This window comes from Populus nigra, chromosome 2 (assembly GCF_951802175.1).
Source record: "Populus nigra chromosome 2, ddPopNigr1.1, whole genome shotgun sequence".
NCBI classification, from domain to species: Eukaryota; Viridiplantae; Streptophyta; class Magnoliopsida; order Malpighiales; family Salicaceae; genus Populus; species Populus nigra.
In genome coordinates this window covers 45261300-45279949 of record NC_084853.1, presented here as the reverse complement: position 1 = coordinate 45279949, position 18650 = coordinate 45261300, and the positions used below count along the sequence as shown (strand labels likewise).

The 18650-nt window shown below is 32.3% G+C and overlaps 2 protein-coding genes across 4 annotated transcripts; one reads left to right on the top strand and one right to left on the bottom strand.

Moving 5' to 3' along the window:
• The first annotated feature begins 237 nt into the window (after positions 1-237).
• On the top strand, positions 238-1541 carry LOC133682187 (GATA transcription factor 2-like). Its single transcript, XM_062105463.1, has 2 exons — positions 238-751; positions 850-1541. The coding sequence occupies exons 1-2, from the start codon at positions 515-517 to the stop codon at positions 1363-1365; spliced, it is 753 nt and encodes a 250-aa protein (XP_061961447.1). The 5' UTR covers positions 238-514; the 3' UTR covers positions 1366-1541.
• A 1330-nt stretch (positions 1542-2871) lies between these two features.
• Positions 2872-7797, bottom strand: LOC133681760 (uncharacterized). 3 transcript variants are annotated; one of them, XM_062104887.1, is made up of 10 exons: positions 7471-7797; positions 7313-7358; positions 7140-7217; positions 6778-6830; positions 5988-6071; positions 4947-4999; positions 4771-4835; positions 4617-4675; positions 4160-4219; positions 2872-3530 (listed from the first exon to the last, which is right to left on the bottom strand). In XM_062104887.1, exons 1-10 carry the CDS (start codon positions 7738-7740, stop codon positions 3441-3443), a joined length of 858 nt encoding a protein of 285 aa, XP_061960871.1. In that variant the 5' UTR covers positions 7741-7797; the 3' UTR covers positions 2872-3440. The 3 variants fall into 3 exon arrangements, with proteins under 3 accessions (XP_061960871.1, XP_061960872.1, XP_061960873.1); XM_062104888.1 differs by lacking the exon at positions 4160-4219 and having other exon boundaries at positions 7471-7794; XM_062104889.1 differs by lacking the exon at positions 2872-3530 and having other exon boundaries at positions 4211-4344; positions 7471-7794.
• Positions 7798-18650: the final 10853 nt, after the last annotated feature.

The following is an 18650-nucleotide window of genomic DNA, read 5'->3' as shown; positions in this document are numbered from 1 at the left end:
GACCACCATATTTTGAGCAAAAACTACAGCCTAACCCTCAATGGCAACACTGCCTATAGCCAATCAGCGACCATTGTTTTCAGTGCTTATATTTAAGTAACTAATTAATTATATAATCACAGAAACTAATGCCACCCATAACTGGCATTACACCGTAATCAAGTCAGCTCATAAACTAAAATAATTAAAAAGCCTGCCTAGAGGCAGCATAAATGCATTAACCACCGTACCTTCACATTAGTCAAGCCAGCATGTGTATCCATGTGTCCATCGTTGCATGAAAAACTCCACTCTTACCTCACCCTTTAAAATTCCTCCAATCTCTCTGCCATCTTGCACCCCTCAGAGAGAGATAGAGAGAGAGAGAGAGAGAGAGAGAGAGAGCAGCCCATCTTCAGTTTTCTCTGGCTAATCTCTCTTCTGGGTTTCTCTCTTCCTCGCTTGTCTTTCTTCTCCAAAAAGGAAAGAGCTAGAGGGAGAGAAAATTAAGCCCGCGTCAATAAAAACACCAAAAATGGATGTCTATGGAGGATTGTCTACCACCACTGCACCTGATTATTTCCACATTGATGACCTTTTAGACTTCTCTAATGACGACCTCCTCTCCTCACCCTCCTCCTCCATCGACCACCACCACCACCTTCCTCCACCTGAAACCCCCTCCATCCATCACCACCACTTCCCCTCCTCCACCTATATTAATAACCCTTCTTCTCTCTCCACTGACTTCACTGACCATCTCTCAGTCCCAGTAGGCCACTCCTCGTCTCTTTTTTAATTAAACTATATATAACAATATAATTTTACTGAAATGTTTTTATAATTATCTCTGTTTTTTTTTCTGCGCAGACCGATGACGTGGCAGAGCTAGAGTGGCTATCGCAATTCGTGGAGGACTCGTTCTCCGACTTTCCGAGCATCATTAATATCCCAACCGACACGTCGTTTTGCAACAAATCTCGCAGCAAACGCTCACGAGCCACCGCCCCCACCGCGACGTCCTCCTCGCCGGAGCTCGAAACTGCGGTGACCGGCAAATCGAGATTGAAGAAGGAAAACGACGGAGCGCCGCATTCTCCGGCGGAGGAGGGGACAGTGCGGAGGTGCACTCACTGCGCGTCTGAGAAGACTCCTCAGTGGAGGACGGGTCCGCTGGGTCCAAAAACGCTATGCAATGCCTGTGGAGTCAGGTATAAGTCGGGCCGGCTTGTACCAGAATATCGACCCGCAGCGAGTCCGACTTTTGTGTTGACTCGGCATTCGAACTCGCACCGTAAAGTTTTGGAGCTCCGAAGACAGAAAGAGATGACGGTGAGGCAGCAGCAGCAGCAACAGCACGGTTACCAAGGCTATGAAGTTTGCTAGCGTGTCATGATCTCAGCGGCTTGAAATCTGTAGGGTAGTAACTGGCTAACTGCTGGTTATTTTATCAAGCTGCTTTCTATTGTTAAAAGAATTGAGAAAGAAAATACTCTAGTGTTGTTAGTTGTTGGTAATTGGATCTTGAACTTAATCATTTCTAACATAATTTTGGTTTTAAAGTTTCAACTCTTATTTATGATGGCAGCTCTACTCGGACGGAAATGGATTTGCTCTGCAAGTGATCGATTCCAATACAACAACCTTTAACAGTCACAATAAAGAAAGTTGGTGTAGAAATTGATGGTGTTGTTTAAAAACTCTTTAATTTTTTTTTAAGTTGCTATGAGTTAGAAAGTGTAAAGAGCTGAACTTTAACAATTGAAACATCTACAGAGTAAAACAGTCTTTTATTTTTCAAGAGAATAATATCACTTTTACATTGGGTTATTGCTATCTAAATAGCTTTGAATTCATGTCAATGTGTTCATGCAATTATCAATATGTTTTTCATTTGTAGTTTTGAACTACTTAAAAAGAGTATGTAGTGACATCAAGCCCAGTGGATCAAAGTTTGATCATGAAGCAATACATTTAGATGTAGCAAATTTTTTTTAAAGTTTAACGTGGGTGTCCGGGTCAGCTTGCACATACCTCGACTAATCTCACGGGCTCTGAAGTTAACGACCATGTAAGCCTCCAGTAGCCATCATATGAGCAACCACAAGGTTCGAACCTAATACCACAGAAGGAGCAAACCTCTTAATCCCAAGTTTTTACCACTATACCACCACCTAAATAATTACATTTAGATGTAGCAATTATTCTCAGTATATTAGTTTGTCAAAAATTCAATCTATCTATAAGATTTCATCTAGTAGATGAAAGTAGTATATTCAGGTGTAGTAGAGCGACTAGTTTCAAGTATATCCATATGTCTTATACAAGTATTTAGAAATATGGTAGAAATTATTTTTTAAAGTATTTTTTTTAAAAAAATATATCAAAATAATATATTTTTTATTTTAAAAAGATTATTTTTGATATTAATATATTAAAAAAATAAATTTTAAAAACATTTCTAAAACGCGTTATATCTTAGGGTGTCTATAACATCTCAGCTAGTATATGAACGTCAAAATAGACCAAAACCAGCATGCGTCTTACGTTAGAGTAGGAAACCTGTTTTGAGAGAGGGTGGTTGTCATAGGGTAGAAGGGAAATATGCTTGCATGAGTTAATTAACAACAACTGCATCTCATTTATGCCTGTACATGTTTTTCAATAACAGTAATAGCGTGATAGAAATATTTTGATTCTGGAAGACAGAAATTCCAAATTTCCCATGCCCTTTAGGATAGGCAACCTCAAGAAGCTCTCCAGCCAGAAATATAAATTACAAAGAACAACATGTCTCAAAACAAAGAAATATTAATACATGCTTGAAACATCAATCATGCCGTAATATGATTTTTTTATATAAAAAAAAACATGATTTTATTTATGAGAATATAAAAAAAAATGAAAATGGCAGGTTGATTAAAACTTTTTTAACCATCTTGCTGACAGATCTCTTCCACACGCATGGTATTCAAAAGTACAAGCGTGCGTACCTACCATGTCTGAGATGTTTTATACACTTTTCTCCCACATAAAAATATAATTTTTATAACAGATCTGGGCTTTCAGACTACAAAATACACTAACATAACTATTGAAGCCTGCCGAAGCATCGCGCCTGATATTATTGGACCAGTAGCAAGTTGAAACATCCACCGGAATGTTCAGGTACGAACGCTAAAATACAATTTGGGAAAGACAGACTACGCTGTACTCCTGTAGTCTATCCATTCGCAATGGAATTCTTTCACGTCTGTATTCATCCAATGTATATACTGAAATAATTCCCGGCCGATGAAAGATGTGCCATCGACAGTGCTTTTGCTTCTAACAAAAAGCAGAATCAAAACTCAAAAATCTCAAGAAGTGATGCCATATCTTGCATGGAAGATACGTGATTGTGAATTGTGATGTTAAAATTCCAATACATTGCAAACATAGACAGCGAGCAAATAGCATTCTCAAACTGAGATTCTATAGTTACTGATTTTTGTGATCATCTTGGACAAAGCATTCCTTTCTTGCTTTGCCTCGGAAGCTAAGCTGGAAACCTGCAAGCCGATCAGATCATCCATTAAAAACAAATTTAATAGCTTAGATTTAAAAATAAATAAATAAAAAGGAAAAGAAAAGAAAAGTGTAAGCCAAATCAACTTGCAGTTTTATTTATACCAGCTTGAGAAGCTATAGTGTTGTTGAATAAAAAAAAAATGCTATCTTAATACAAAATTATATTAAAAAAAATGTAAATCAAATGTTTTTATGATGAGCATGATTTTATATATTTTTTATGAGCTTTAAACTATTTATGTACTTGTAAATTAAAATCTATTATAATAATTTTCAAAAATAACTTGACTAATTAAAACATCACATTAAATATCATTTACTAAACTACGCATATTACTAATTTTTTGTTGGGCCTATACATTTAGAATTGATATGAATAAAATCTTAACTGTAGTTAAAGATTGCAAGTTGATATTAAAAAAAAAAAGTTAGTTAAAATGAAGGGTAATTACTAATTAGTCATTCCATAAAAGTATAGGGTAGGATTTAACAACTGCTGGAGTCAAAACAAAACCAACGTTTACATTTTAGTAGTTTGTTTTCAGGATGGCATTTATTCTATTAGAGTATTTAAATTAGATCTATTCCTTAAGGCCCAAATAGGTTTTACCTGGAATTCTAAAATCTTGCCTTTTAGCGGTACTGCAATGGAGCGATATGTAAGAAAAATCTGTATAGACGGGAAACTTAGGGTAATGCATTTGCACATAAATGCACCGTCACTTATCCCATGATGTTATAACATATTTATGTGCAAATGCATACCTAACAGATTTTTCGTGCATTTTAACTTCACTGCAGAGTATAAGAATATGAGTTCAGCAAGATTGTTTTCTTTTTCAATCAAATTAAGATATAAACCATGATAAATTACAAACACGCAACCCCCTCCCCTATTATGTATGCGAGCCAACAGCAACAAGAAGACCTCTATGAAAGGCTCTTTTTCCCATAGCAGCAATAACAGAACACCAAGCATGAGTTTTGTATACCCTTTTCAAATCTTGATAGAGTATATATATATACATGTGGAAAGCATGTCTAGGGTTATTATCTGAAATACTTACTTGTGACTGAAATCTAGATGCATCTGCTCTAGGCAACTCCCCAAGAATATCCCTCAAACCTGATGCAACAAAGCATATTTGAATTAACAAATGTTTTATCCGTCCAACTTTTTTGCTTAATGACAACACTAAGGGGGCTGTGGCATTTACATACCGGTAGCTTGTCTTTCAATCTTGTAAGCTGAGCAAATTACACCTTGGATCTGCTTCCCTGCATGCCTGTAACAATAAAGAACAAAGTTTCCACAGGATAGATCAGCCAGATGGAAAATTTCCCTTCCATGCTTTTCAAAAGTGAACATCAGAAACCCTTTCACTGAAATCACAAACCTGAGCTTCGTCCTTCCCCTAATCAATTCTTCTTCAGCTAACGATGCCCTCCTCTGAAAATCAGTAACTGTATGTCACGGGATACTAGTTGAAGAGGATAGCTAAGAATAGCAGCAGACAGATTGAGATGAGGAATCCCCACCCCTATTCTCAACTCTTTTCCCATCCTCATCCTATACTATGTCCCCAGCAGGTACAGGGCAAAGACTGGAATTCCTCACCAACATAAATCTAATAACTAATTAATTCTTAAGAGTTCAATTGTCAACTAGCACCCCCAAAGAGAGACCACGTTAATTTTCCCCTATGTACTGTATCCCATCAGAGCCCATTCCCAACACCAAGCCCTATCAGGAGCAATCTTGTCTTCCATCCCTCCTGGTAGGGCAAAGAATTTCCCTCAAATCTGTTTATATTGCAAGAACGCTGTTGAGATGGAGCATCTTTCCATTCCTGCTGATATTTTGACGTGATTGCAAATACTAATGCATTATCTTAATGTATGCACATGTATTTGGTATAATGACATCTTCCATACAGATTAATGACAGAGCTCTGTTGGTATATAAAACTTCTTCAGCAGTTTGTTTTTCTGTCAAAATGTGTTCTTCGTTCGTCTTTTCTTATTGAAATGGGGAGGTTGCAACAGATAAAAATCAGTATATTTGGCTCCTGTCAAATTTTCACTGAGGCATACAATGCATCAAAAATTCATGATGCGATGGAATGTAAATTCCATTTTCTCCATTAAATGTAATTATAGTTCATAAGTGGAGCCCTCACTTCCATGAATAGCCATAAATAAATGTCCGAGTGCATAGTTGATGTCACCATCCATTGGTTGTTCTTAAAAATTAAAATGAAAAGAATGTTGAGAGGGAGATATTTTTGAACTAAGGAAAAATCTCACAGGAAACAGCTATCTGCTTTTAGAGTTCAGACACGATGGAACCAAAAAGATTAAAAGGAAAAAAAAAAAGGCACTTTGAACACAAAATTAATAACATATCATGAAAAATTGAAAGGTGAGGGAAAGATTACCTTCAAATTCTCACTTTCAGCCTTCAGGAGGCTAATCGACTGTTGCAATTCCTTTACTTTAGCATCAGCTTGGGAAAGCAAGGCCTGCGGCAAGAAATAGGGTTGCAAGTAAAGTTCTGTTCAGTACAGACATGTTTGCTGCACTCACCACAACTGCTTACACATTAGGATGGTGCTTCTGCACTTGTAGAGTTGTAAACATAACGGATAGCAAGTTGAATTATTGGATCAAAAGTATATCAGAATAGTAATCAGTAAAGAAATATTGACTAGAGTGATAAAGTCACCCAAACTAATGTCCCATCATCAATAAGGGAATTTGAAAAACATTGTGTAAGATGCAGTGAACTCCATTTTGTAGCATAGCATTAATGGTTAACATAATGCAAACATTGGTAGTTTTAGTTACATTTGCAGGGAGATGTCTACTCAAGCCTAGTATCCTTTACATGGAGCCTTACATATCCTACTGTCACATATCCTATACAAGTGTGCATGTACATGTTCAAGAGTTACAAGTTCACAATGGAGGAGCTGAGATCCAGATGACTCGTGACCATCTTAGCAACCTTTGGAGTGTAAGTCCTCGCCTTAGCAGGTTTGCCATCTGCCAGTGAAGGGGTGCGGAGAAACCCCATTACAACAGGTTACTAAACAAAGAAGTTGTTATTGGAGGAGCACGATGGGAGTTAATTAGGCTATTTAGAGCCTAATTGGTTGCCTTTTTTGTTACATGCCTCTTACAGGGACAGAAAAAAGAAAACAAAAGGCAGGGAAGTCTTGTGCTCACCTCTTCACTCGTAAAAAGACGCAAGGTCTTGTAATACAAAATTTGTCTTGGTCCTGCATGGCATGAATTGTAGCAATAAGCATCAGAGTGAGAGAACCAACAAGTTTCGGAGACAATCAGAGAAAAAAACAGACTGCTTCTTATATGTTCTTGAACCTAATCATTCTTTGACACTAAATTACAAATCGGAAACATTATCTAACTTCAAAGTTTCAGTACATTTCACATTCAATCTTAGCCAGCTTTGTTCCAGCTCCTTACACAACAAATTAACAACTCGTTGCATTATATGGCAGATATCTCATAAAATAACAAAAAAAGGTAAGCTCTGATTCATTGAGCAAATAACTTGAGGATCATACTTTTAAGAGCCACAAGTCCCAATCCAACAGCAACAGCGCTCGTAATCAACGGATGCGAAGCTGCAACATTAATCTCCTCTACCAAAAAAAAAATTCACCAAACTTTAAAACCTCAAAAAATAAATAAAAATCCTGAACTCCAATTACAACGTTAACGGTGAATTCTTTTATACCTTTAACCTTGCCAAATAATTTACCCTCATAAACACCAATCTCTGACTTAACATGTTGCAAAGAATCATACGATTAATTCACAGTCAAGTAAAAAAATGCGTGTATATATAATGTACATTTATGAGTGCAAATTTTATGAATGAAATAATGAGCTTACAATCGTTTGGCTGAAATGAGCTTGAGAAGTCGAGGTGATTTCAGAAAAGCGAGATTTTGAAGCTTCTATGGCAGTGTCAAGGGAGTCTTGGATGTTTTTATGGTAAATAAGAGCTTGTTGCATTGCGTTATCGATCCATGGCGCTGTTTCTTCTACTGGCTTCGATTTTATTATCGAAGTCAAATAAGTTTCTGCTGGTGGTGGTGGAGGTGGTGGCCGCTGGGTGCTAGGCTTCTCCTGCGGTGATGGTGATTCGACGTCTGTCGCCATTTTGGGAGCGATGGTTGGCTTCGATCAAACACGATGTTCTGAGTTTATTTTATCGATTCGCTTGCGTTAGTGGTGATTTGGGCCTGGATGACCCGCCCTCGTTTTTATTCGGGTCTAGATGATATTTTGGGCCATAAATTAGTTCGTGAGCCCGTGAACGACCATTTTTCGCTCATCTGCACGGACCAGACGGACTTTGACTAAAATTCAGATTTTTTCATAGATTCACCCGTATTACACGGTGGATCAAGATCAAAAAACTTCTATACGTAAAAAAATATTCAAACATTTTTAGTATATTTTTTAATAAAAATAAAAATTAAAGTATGTAACAATTGATGTAATGTAATTTAATTGACTTGATGATTTAAATATAAATTGAACAATAAAAATATAGTTTGACAAAAAAAATCAATATATTATCATTATTTTTTTAATATTAAAATAATAATATATTTAATTAACTCGAGTTAATTTACTAAATTCACGATTCAAATCATGAGGTAATAATAACCTCATATAAAGTATATGCAAAACAAATTATAAAGTTCAATTCTCATTCAACTCCATATTTATGAATGAAATTGAAAAAAAATCAATTAAAAAATGACAAGAAACAACCCGAGTCAATTTGTAAAATCCATAACTTAAGTCATGAGACTATAATAACATCATAAAAAATAAATTGAAACAAATTTGGAGCTTGGTTCTTGATTAACCCAGTGTTGAGAGATAAAATTAAAAAAAAATAATGAAGAAAAGAACACAAAAACAACTCATATAAACTTGGATTAACTCGTTAAACTCATGATCCATGGGATTGTGATAACCTTATAGAAAATAAATTGAAAAAATAACCCAAATCAATTCAGGTTATCTTATCAAATCCGTAACTTGAATCATGAGACTAGGATAACCTTGTATAAAGCAGGTTGAAACAAATTATAAAGCACAATTCGCAACTAACTAATTATTGATGGATAAAGTTAAAAAAAAAAACTAAAAAAAGACACAATGAAATGATCAAACTCAACCCATGTTAACCAGCAACATAATCCTAGTTACAAGACCGAGACGACCTAATATAAAGCAAAAAAAATCACAAAATTTAATCCCTGATCAACCTAATGTTTAAAGAAAAATTGAAAAAAAAGAAAAAAAACGAGTCAACCAGGTTAACTTGTTAAACCCACAAAACAGGTCATGAGACTAAGATAACCACGTATAAAATAAACTGCAACAAATCATGAAGATCATTCTCTAATAAATTGAATATTAAATAATAAAATAGTAATTAAAGAAAACTAGAGGCAAAAACAAAAAAAATCATTACAACCAATAGTGTCTTCTAAGATAGTATATGTTAAAAGCATCACCCTTTTAAAAAAAATTTTAATTAATTGGAGGATTACTTTTTTTTTACTCTACCACTGTTTCTTTATAAATTATAGTTTACATCATACATCAACACAATTTTTAAATTTAAACCAAAAAGATGAATCTACCCAAGCTGTAATGTCACTTGGTATTCCATATGACATCTCAATTCATCATGCCTCATATGTTATATTCCTCTCTCGAATTCAAGATCCCATTTTCCCTCGATTAATTCAATTTTCTTTGTCTATATCTATCAAATATACTACTGAGAATTAAAATCTATTTTGCATATACAAGTGGAGAAAAAATGAAGGCATGCCTAGTGGCATGTAAGATTTTCCTCAAACGCATGAAAATGTTGTTTGAAATTGAAAAACTCATTTCGTGGAAATTTGAAAAACTCATTTCACAAATTGAAGACCAATTAAAAAATAGAGGAGAATTTAGGTGAAGAGGAAATGAGAGAGTCTAGCCTAATAGACAAGGAAGAAAAGAAGGTGTTGTCGCCAATGTAGATATAAAGGAAAACTTACTTGTGATGTGAGAATTCACTTTCTTATCCCTGGATTGCTTCAATGTTATTTTGATTACTAGAACCGGAGAGATATTTCACAATACGAACATATTTGTACATCTTGTCAAGTTAATGCAGAGAGTCCAAGATGGGAGAAAATAAAGAAAAAACTATATCCTTTCAATAATGAATAAAACTACTTTTCATATGAGTTATGTCCCTATATATACAACCAAAGAGACTGATTACTTCCTTTAATAACTCCTTTAAATACTTAGACCAGGCCCATCCCTCATAGACGGACCATACCTAACCCAATAACAACATCTCACACTCACACCAAGGAAGACTAAATCTATCTAATACATTATATTTCAAACTTGTACAAGAATTTCATACTTGACGAACAAATTGTGCAACCCGAAGCACATAATGAAATGAGCTCCAATATATAAACCTAATACGAGTCTCATAGGAGACATCAACCTCATAATTAATCATTCATTAAAGTGTACTAATATACCCCAAATATTTTTAGTTACACATGACTGAATATAATTCAATCACTCGAGAATTTCATACTCAATCTATCATTACAATTATAAGTATTCTAAATTATATCAAAGTTATTCAAGTGATATGATCTCGTTTGGTGAATACAAGTAACAGGTGTAGAGCTAAAATTACATTTTCTTTCGCACTTATATCAATTAGGTTTGAATTAACTTGTTTTCCTAATAGTATTTCTTTAAGTCGAATCATTCTTTGACCATAGGATATACTCCTAAAATAGCGATCATTTATACATCACCTCTTGATACAATCAAAAGTCACAAAAGGGTAAGATTTTGAAATTTTAGATATGATCTCCAAGGCTCATATAATAAAGAAGCAAGGATCCATTCTTTATTCTTGTAATGGTCATTAACACTTGTAGTATGAAATACATGCTATAACATAGCTTACTCTTTTCTTTTTTGAAGATAAAAAGTGTATGTTATTGCTCTTTTTGTTATACATCATATGAGTCTTAGTCTTGTCGTTAAACAATATAGACTTCAAATTAGAAATTTTTATTTGCTCATTGTCATTAGTGGCAGATGAATAATTTAATACTTAGCTTCAATCATAATAGACACATGAATGATGAGAATTCATTTATATCGATTCTTTTATTTAAGAACCTCATCGTGGTCCCAATCAAGGTGACTTTTTAATAACAACTTTGAATTAAAATTGCTCCTATTGCACCCAAGTCGCTTATTAAGCATTAAAACTCAAATAGTCTCATCTCTACTCACCTTACAAGTGCTAAAGGTAATTGCTCGTGTGAGTGAGCCAATTTAAGTATATCAACATACTTTAATAAATTATATTATATGATACTCACAATATATTTCATAAAATAAATAATGAATAACATGATATACTAATGGCATTTATTCATTATTCAATCATTGTAAGCTTTCGTATGTTTCTTTTTACTGTTATTTAGTGTTTCTGATCAGAGTTTAATTGATATCGGCTAACCAATTAAACGACATAACATATATTAAGACGTGTTACATATATCAAACTACCGATGACACTGACATAGGGTACTTTGGATATTTTCTCTTTTTTTCTGGAGTTTTGGGACACATATTATGCCTTAAGCTTAAGTTTTTATCAACAGGGGTGTCCATTTGATGTAAGTCTTTAGAGTTAAATCCAAAAGTCTTTTAGCGTGATCTTTTATGATTTTCACACCAAGAACATAGTTGGCCTCACACATGTTTTTTATTTCAAAATATAATGATAACCACCTTTTAGTAGTATCAATTATTTCTTTGTTATTTCCAGCTATTAAGATGTCGTCAACATACAAAGACAATATTATAAAACTATTTTTAGAACATTTTAAATACATGCAATGGTCTTCTTCCATCATTGTAAAACCATCATTAAGGATAGCTCGATGAAACTTGATGTTCAATTATCTAGAAGCTTGCTTAAGACCATGTATGGATTTTTTAAGCTTGAAAATTTTGCGCTTATGTCCTTTAGTCTTAAATCCTAAAGGTCGATCCATATATATATCCTCATTTAGTTATCTATTGAGAAATGTAGTTCTAACACCCATTTGGTATAACTCTAAGTCCATATATGCGACTATAACTAAAATGAGGCGAACTGAAGTAATCCTCATAATTGGTGAGAATGTATCTTCATAATCAATTCGTTCTTTTTTAATGTAACCTTTCGCTACTAGTCGAGCCTTAAAGTGTTATAATGAACTATCCGTCTTATGTTTAATTTTAAGAACTTATTTATTTCTATTGAATCTTCGTCCTGATGGTAAATCGATTAAATCTCAGACTTGATTAGTTTTCATCAACTCTATTTCTTCTTCCATAACTTTAATCAATTCTCTTGCTTTAGGACCAAATAGAGCATGACTAAATGTTTTAGGCTCTTCATCATCTTGTGAAGCAATCATGAACACTTCCCTCTCAACCTCAAATCGACAATGAGAAATTGGTTTACAAATGCTTCTACAAGGTTGAGATTGCTCATGATCTTACTATATTTTCTTGAGGATTAAGAGTTTCCTTTAGCCTTCTATTGAATGGCTTATTGTGCCATAGTTTAGATTTTTTATTTCATGTAATTGAAAATCTTTATTAACCTCACCTATCGTTGAAAATTTATTTTCTAAGAATACAACATCATACGATTCAATCTCCGTCACTTTTCCATCAGTTTTTTCACCAATAAATATAAATTCTTTGGAATGTTCAAAATATCTTTCCCCTAGGACAAAGTTTCCTATATTTATGAGAATTATTGTGGATATAAGTTGCACACCCCTATTGATGCAAATAACATATATTAAGTTTGTCGTTATTCTATAGGCAGCAGCTAACAATGCATCTTCCTAAAAGAAAATTGGTAAGTTAGCATACGTCATCATTGACCTAACCATGTTAAATAGGGTCTTGTTATTTCTTTCTATCGAATGAAGCAATCTAATACTTCAGACTTGTTTGAGATCAAATAAACACAACCAAATCGTGTGAAATTATTTATAAATATGATAAAATAATTCGCACCATGTCTTGCCCTCACATTCATTGGGCCATAAATATCTGATGAACAAGCTGTAATGGACTACTGGTTTTTTTAGCTTTGCGAAGTGGTAATTCAGTTGCTTTTTCCGCAAGACAATAGTTACAAATGGGCAATTCTTGTTTGGTAAGTGATCCTAAAAGACCAACTCCTACCAATCAACGTAATCGGTCTTACTTAATGTTTTTTAATCTAGCATGTCAAGTTATGATATCATTATTATTAGTAATGTTGGAATTTTGAACAACATAAATAAAAGCATCATCCTTAATAGATACATTAACGTTGTTTAACATCATAACACCATTTAACACAAAAACCAAAACCATAAAAAATATTATCCAGACATATTTTCACACAACACCACAACCAACAAATATAATATAAAAGCCTAATTATAGTGAAACAAGAATAGACACAAGATATCATCGAACTTCTGAAGTGTAGAGTACATCATGAAGATAAAATGTGCGATCGCCCCATAAATCCAGTTTGCAAATACCAATCCCAAACATATCAATGAAAGCATTATTCCCCATGTATATGTATACACTCCTCTTTAAAATTTGATAAAATTTCACAAAGGTTTTTCGATCCCTTGATATGTGGTTGGTTGCTCTTGGGTATCTGGCTTACTACAATCATGAGCAAAGTGACTATGTTTACCACAATTAAAACAATTCATATTCTAGCCTTTCTTATCATTGTGTTTTCCACACCTGCGCTTATATCCAATACTACTTACTTTTATTCCTTTCTTGTCATATTTGGGATCCTTAGTCCCTTACCTTTGTCCTTTTATGTTTAGAGCCATATGCTCCTCGTATCTTAGTCTCAAATATGAAAACCTTGTTTGCAGGCTTTTTAGCGAGAAGTCAATCTTCTTTAAGCTCAACATGAAGAGCTACATCATCAAATATCTTGATGTTGTCATTGTGGGTAAGGTTACCACATATGTGTTTCCAATTACTTGGCAAACACCAGATCATAGCTTGGACTTATTGTTTATTAGTCATCTCATGCCCAACACCCTTTAATTCACTAGTTGTCAACACCCTTTAATTCACTAATTGTCAACACCCTTTAATTCACTAGTTGTATTAGATATGACTATTAGATGTTGCCTCATCATCTTATTTTAATGCTTCTTGTAACCATTAAATTTGACCTTCAACTAATGAAGTCTAGTAGTAGAGGTTCTCCCATAATGAATCTTCACCACGTCACAAACTATTTGGGCTGAACAATGCCTTTCAAAACGCAACATTTTATCATCACTCATACTGCTCAACATCAGAATGTGAGCTACACAATACTTGTGTTTATAGGTTTGATATGTTTCTATATCAAATATGTGATGAGCAGTGTTTTCTTGCTCGGGTTTAGCCATCAGTTGTGTGATTGTGTCTAATATTTCTTATTATTCCAGAAGATACTCAATCTTACGATGCCAAACATCGTAATTCTTTTTATTTAGTTTGTCTCTATGGTTTAAATCAGCGATAATATTCTTAGATGCAGCCATATTAAGCTTTATTGACACCAATTATAAATATTAGTATCTAGTAAAATTTAAATGATATTTATTTCCACTTCATTCTAAATTAAATAAATAATAATCCAACATGTACAATAGGAATGAAAAGAATGATAAACATTTAACAAATTTTCATTTGTATGGTCTAATTATTATTGAAAATTTAAATGAGTGCATAATTATAGTTATTAATTCCAACTAACAACTCCTATTGATCAAATTACATATATATTTATATATATGCACATAATGTAATTAAAACTTAAATTACATAAAATATACAGTTCAAAATAAACAACCAATTATCTTAACAAAAATATAATAATGAAATTAAAAAAATTAAGAATACTAAATTTTAGAATTATTTTATATTGCAGGTGCATTAGTAGGGTTTCCAATTACGTCATTTACTTCATCAAAGTTCATTATGCTTGAACCATGAAATGAATTTAGTAGCAACATCCAAATGACCTACGCTTATTATAGTGCATTGTATACCCTTTTCGGTATACTGACGTTCTCTCTCGAGCAACAGTATATCAGTGAGATTGTTGAAATCCAAGAATTTCAGCCTATATTCCAACGATAGTCGCATCAATATCCATTCCTCATGTAGAGAATTGAGAACAATTAACATTTGATGTTCCATATAGAACTCGTAAACACCACTCATAGCCAGTCTACTCATATAATGATACATATAATGATACATATAATCAATGTACTCTTGAATTTGTTGAACAAGATTAATGGTATAACCTAAAAATAATTAATTTATTGTTGTTTATTCACTACAACAAAAAAAAATTCCAAAAGCACATAAATATAATAATCAAGGGTATAAGAAATAAGCTTTGAGGCGTGGAGATGATTATCTTTAAGGTATTAATTGCCCCCATTATATTTGTTGTAGGGTTAAAGCAATATACCTTCAGGACACAACAAAGCCTTAAATTCTTAAACAATAACTTCTATAAGTTTATTAACATGTTCTATTTTGTTTCTAATAAATATAAATAGAGAATTTGTAGAGAAAAAATAGGAAGAGAATAATATTTTTTTTATCAACATCAAACTGGTATTTATAAATAAAATAACACATTTTCATACCAATGTGTTTATAAAGTTTAGAGGCACGCCCCTTCAAACTAATGTGTCTGTGGAGTTTAAAGACACATCTCTTCGGACCAATATGTATGTAGAGTTAAAAGTCACACATCTATAAGCAGAGTTAACTTGTTCATGAGGGATGAACCTGGTCCAAGTATTTAGAGGAGTTACTAAAAGAAGAAACCACTTCCTCTACTTATATATATAGGGACATAACCTATATGAAAATTAGTTTTGTTCATTATCGAAAGAATATAGTTTTCTCTTCCTCTTCTCCCACCTTGAACTCTTTGCATTAACTTGATAAGATTTACAAAGACGTTCGTACAGTGAAATACCTATTTGGTTGTAGTAATTAAAGTAGTACTGAAGCAATTGATACAGGGACAAGAAAACAAATTCCCACATCATAAATAAGTTTTCCTTTAAATTTATAATGGTATCAGAGCATGGTTTTGAGATGTGCATTCTGCTAGATTCTATGCAATATATCTATTACTGTACAAATGTTTTTTTTATTGATATATATATGAATATATGCTAGTTCTTTGTTTGCATTGATGACTGCACCATGTATTATTTAAAAGAGGGATTCTAAAAACATATGTCAAGTTTGCATTTATGAAGACAAAGACATTATGTTTTATAATATTGATTGTGTCATAAATTTTTTTGTTTCCAATTTGTTTTTTTAAAATGGTTATGATGACATTTGACATTATGTAACATAAATGCTCTTATTATTATTTTGAAATTCATCAATTTGAGATAATTTATTAAATTTTTAGAGTTAACTTACTATGAAAGATGGGTATGATCCATAATATTTAGAAGAGTTACTAAAAGAAGTAGTCCTTTCCAAATGAGCGATTATACCACATGCACATTATACAACATACCTATCTCTCATAAACAAACCAAGCCCAATAACCAGCAGTCAGAGATGGAAAACTTTGTGTAACTGCAAAGAATTGAAAAACCCACTTGTTTGTTTTGGTACACGAAGAACAATCAATCGTTTTGGATATGGAATTTCTTATGATGGCTGTAACAACATGGATTCACTCCTCTGGTGAATCTAAATCATGAAAATCTCGAGGATGGGGGAGATCATTAACAACAATCTTACATGCGATTAAACCACTAGTTGCCTTTACATCACCTTTAGCCAGTCTAAATCACAAAGCATGCAACACCTTTCACAGCATCAATACACATTGAAATCACCATACCTGCGAACTTCTCACCAATAATCATCGTATTTGCAAGCAAGTATTTGGATTTGTGGTTTTTGCTTGCAAATTTTATAAGGCAAAAGACACCAAGATGAAAACCTAGTGAGATCGTGTTGCTGTTTTGGTTTGTTGGGTGTGGATGGCTTAGATTTTGACAATAAGAGAAAACCAAGCCATTTTTTAAAAAGAAAATAAAAACTTCATGGCAATTTTATAATTCTAACACTACAACGCTATTTATTCATTACTTTGAATATAATGACGATCTTTAAAAATTTTTGAACTTTTTTATTTTGTAGATTCTTTATATCATGCATCAAAAAAGATGTAGATGTAGAGTGTTATGTAAATTGTAAATTTTTTTCAAAAAATAAAAATAAAGGTGTACTAAAAAAATGATCGGATCATAAAAGGGTAAACTTTTTTGGGGTTTATTTCATGTATCTCTTTGTTTCATACACACAAGTTTTATTTATTCCTGGTTGTTGTGATTTATGAACCTAAATGCATTTATTTTGTGTAGTTTTAAACAATGCTTTACACAAAAAAATTAACCCAAGTATTAGTGATTATCTAATAAATAAAAACAAATTATTTTCAATTGAATTTAATTTACTCAAGAACATTGTTAATAAAAATGTTAGGTATTTCACTAAAAAACAATTGTATATAAACTTTGTTACAAATTCATTATCATCCATAATTTGAGAAGTGACAAAAGAAAATGATTGAAGTTGTCCGATATAATTTATATTAGGTACTTAACCTGTGCTTTATCATGGATCATAAATTTTTCCTTTAAAAAAACTAGATATGCATGCTATTTTAATATTTTTTAAACATAAAAAATTCAAAGTGTAAATCAAAACGTTTATGCAAACATATAATCAAATAAATTGATAATTATTAATGCAGATAAACAAAAAAAAATTAACAATAACTATAAGATAAACTGAAAAATTGAAAGATAAATGTAGATCAAAATATTTGATTCTATAAAATTATATATTTTATCTGTTTGTGACTACTAAATTTGTTTATTAAAATCAATAAAAATTAATAAAAATTAAAACACATATGGAATTGACTGGATAAAATAAAAGGAAAAAATTATAATGCAATGCCAAACATATTATAAATATTTTTTAAATAAAATTAATCTCATCTATATAAAATAAAAAAGTTAAAAAATTAAATACAAACAAAAGAATTTTTGTAGAAAAACCTATATTAAAAAATAGCATATAAAATTTATAGTATTGATGATGAGATCAGGATAAACTGACAATAAAGAAATCAAAAATAACCACGAAACAATTTTTTTTTATAAATAACGTAGAATGATAAAATCATAAAATAAAACAATAAAAAAAGATTTTGAGCAACATTAAATTTTCAAACTTATAACCTGTGTTATTAGATCGAAAGCACCATAAGTGGATAAACTGTGAAGTCAATCCTTATCAGATCAAACATCGAATGATGAAATCGGAAAAAAAACCAACAACACAAAAAATTATAATTAAAAGAACAAGGGTAAAAATCAAAATAAAAAATAGATTATAGAACATAAAAAATATTTAAATTGAAGGGTTCAATTGAAAAAAAAAACAACACAAACTTTAATTGAATGATGAAATTGAAAACTAATAAAACTTTAACAAAAGAGCCAAGAAAAAAAACACAAATCAAAAGAATAGTGAGAAAATTGAAAAAAATAATGTATGAAAAATTGTGATTTAAAAACTAAATTGAAAATATAAAAAACTTTTATAAAAGAACCGAAGATTAAAACAAACAATAAAAAACACAAGAACTGAAATTGAAAAGCTAAAAAAAAAGAGGAGAGACGTGTAATTTCCTTAGAAAAAGTTAAAAAAAGAAAAAAATAATAATCGCTAGCGCCAAACTATCCATTATTCACCATAACACACCACACCATAAATAAAAGAGCACAATGACGGCTTTAAAAACATGGTGAAAGAGAATGTTTGGTCACATGAGTTATTGAAAAAAATCAAAATAC

Bases quoted from the DNA above. Each gene is read 5' to 3' on its own strand.
- LOC133681760 (XM_062104887.1), bottom strand. From the start codon at position 7,740: ATGGCGACAGACGTCGAATCACCATCACCGCAGGAGAAGCCTAGCACC. The intron at 6,831-7,139 runs GTATGATCCTCA...CATGCCATGCAG, and splicing joins GGGACTTGTGGCTCTTAAAA to GACCAAGACAAATTTTGTAT. The intron at 6,072-6,777 runs GTGAGCACAAGA...TTCTTGCCGCAG, and splicing joins GTCTTTTTACGAGTGAAGAG to GCCTTGCTTTCCCAAGCTGA.
- LOC133682187 (XM_062105463.1), top strand. From the start codon at position 515: ATGGATGTCTATGGAGGATTGTCTACCACCACTGCACCTGATTATTTC. The intron at 752-849 runs GTAGGCCACTCC...TTTTCTGCGCAG, and splicing joins CTGACCATCTCTCAGTCCCA to ACCGATGACGTGGCAGAGCT.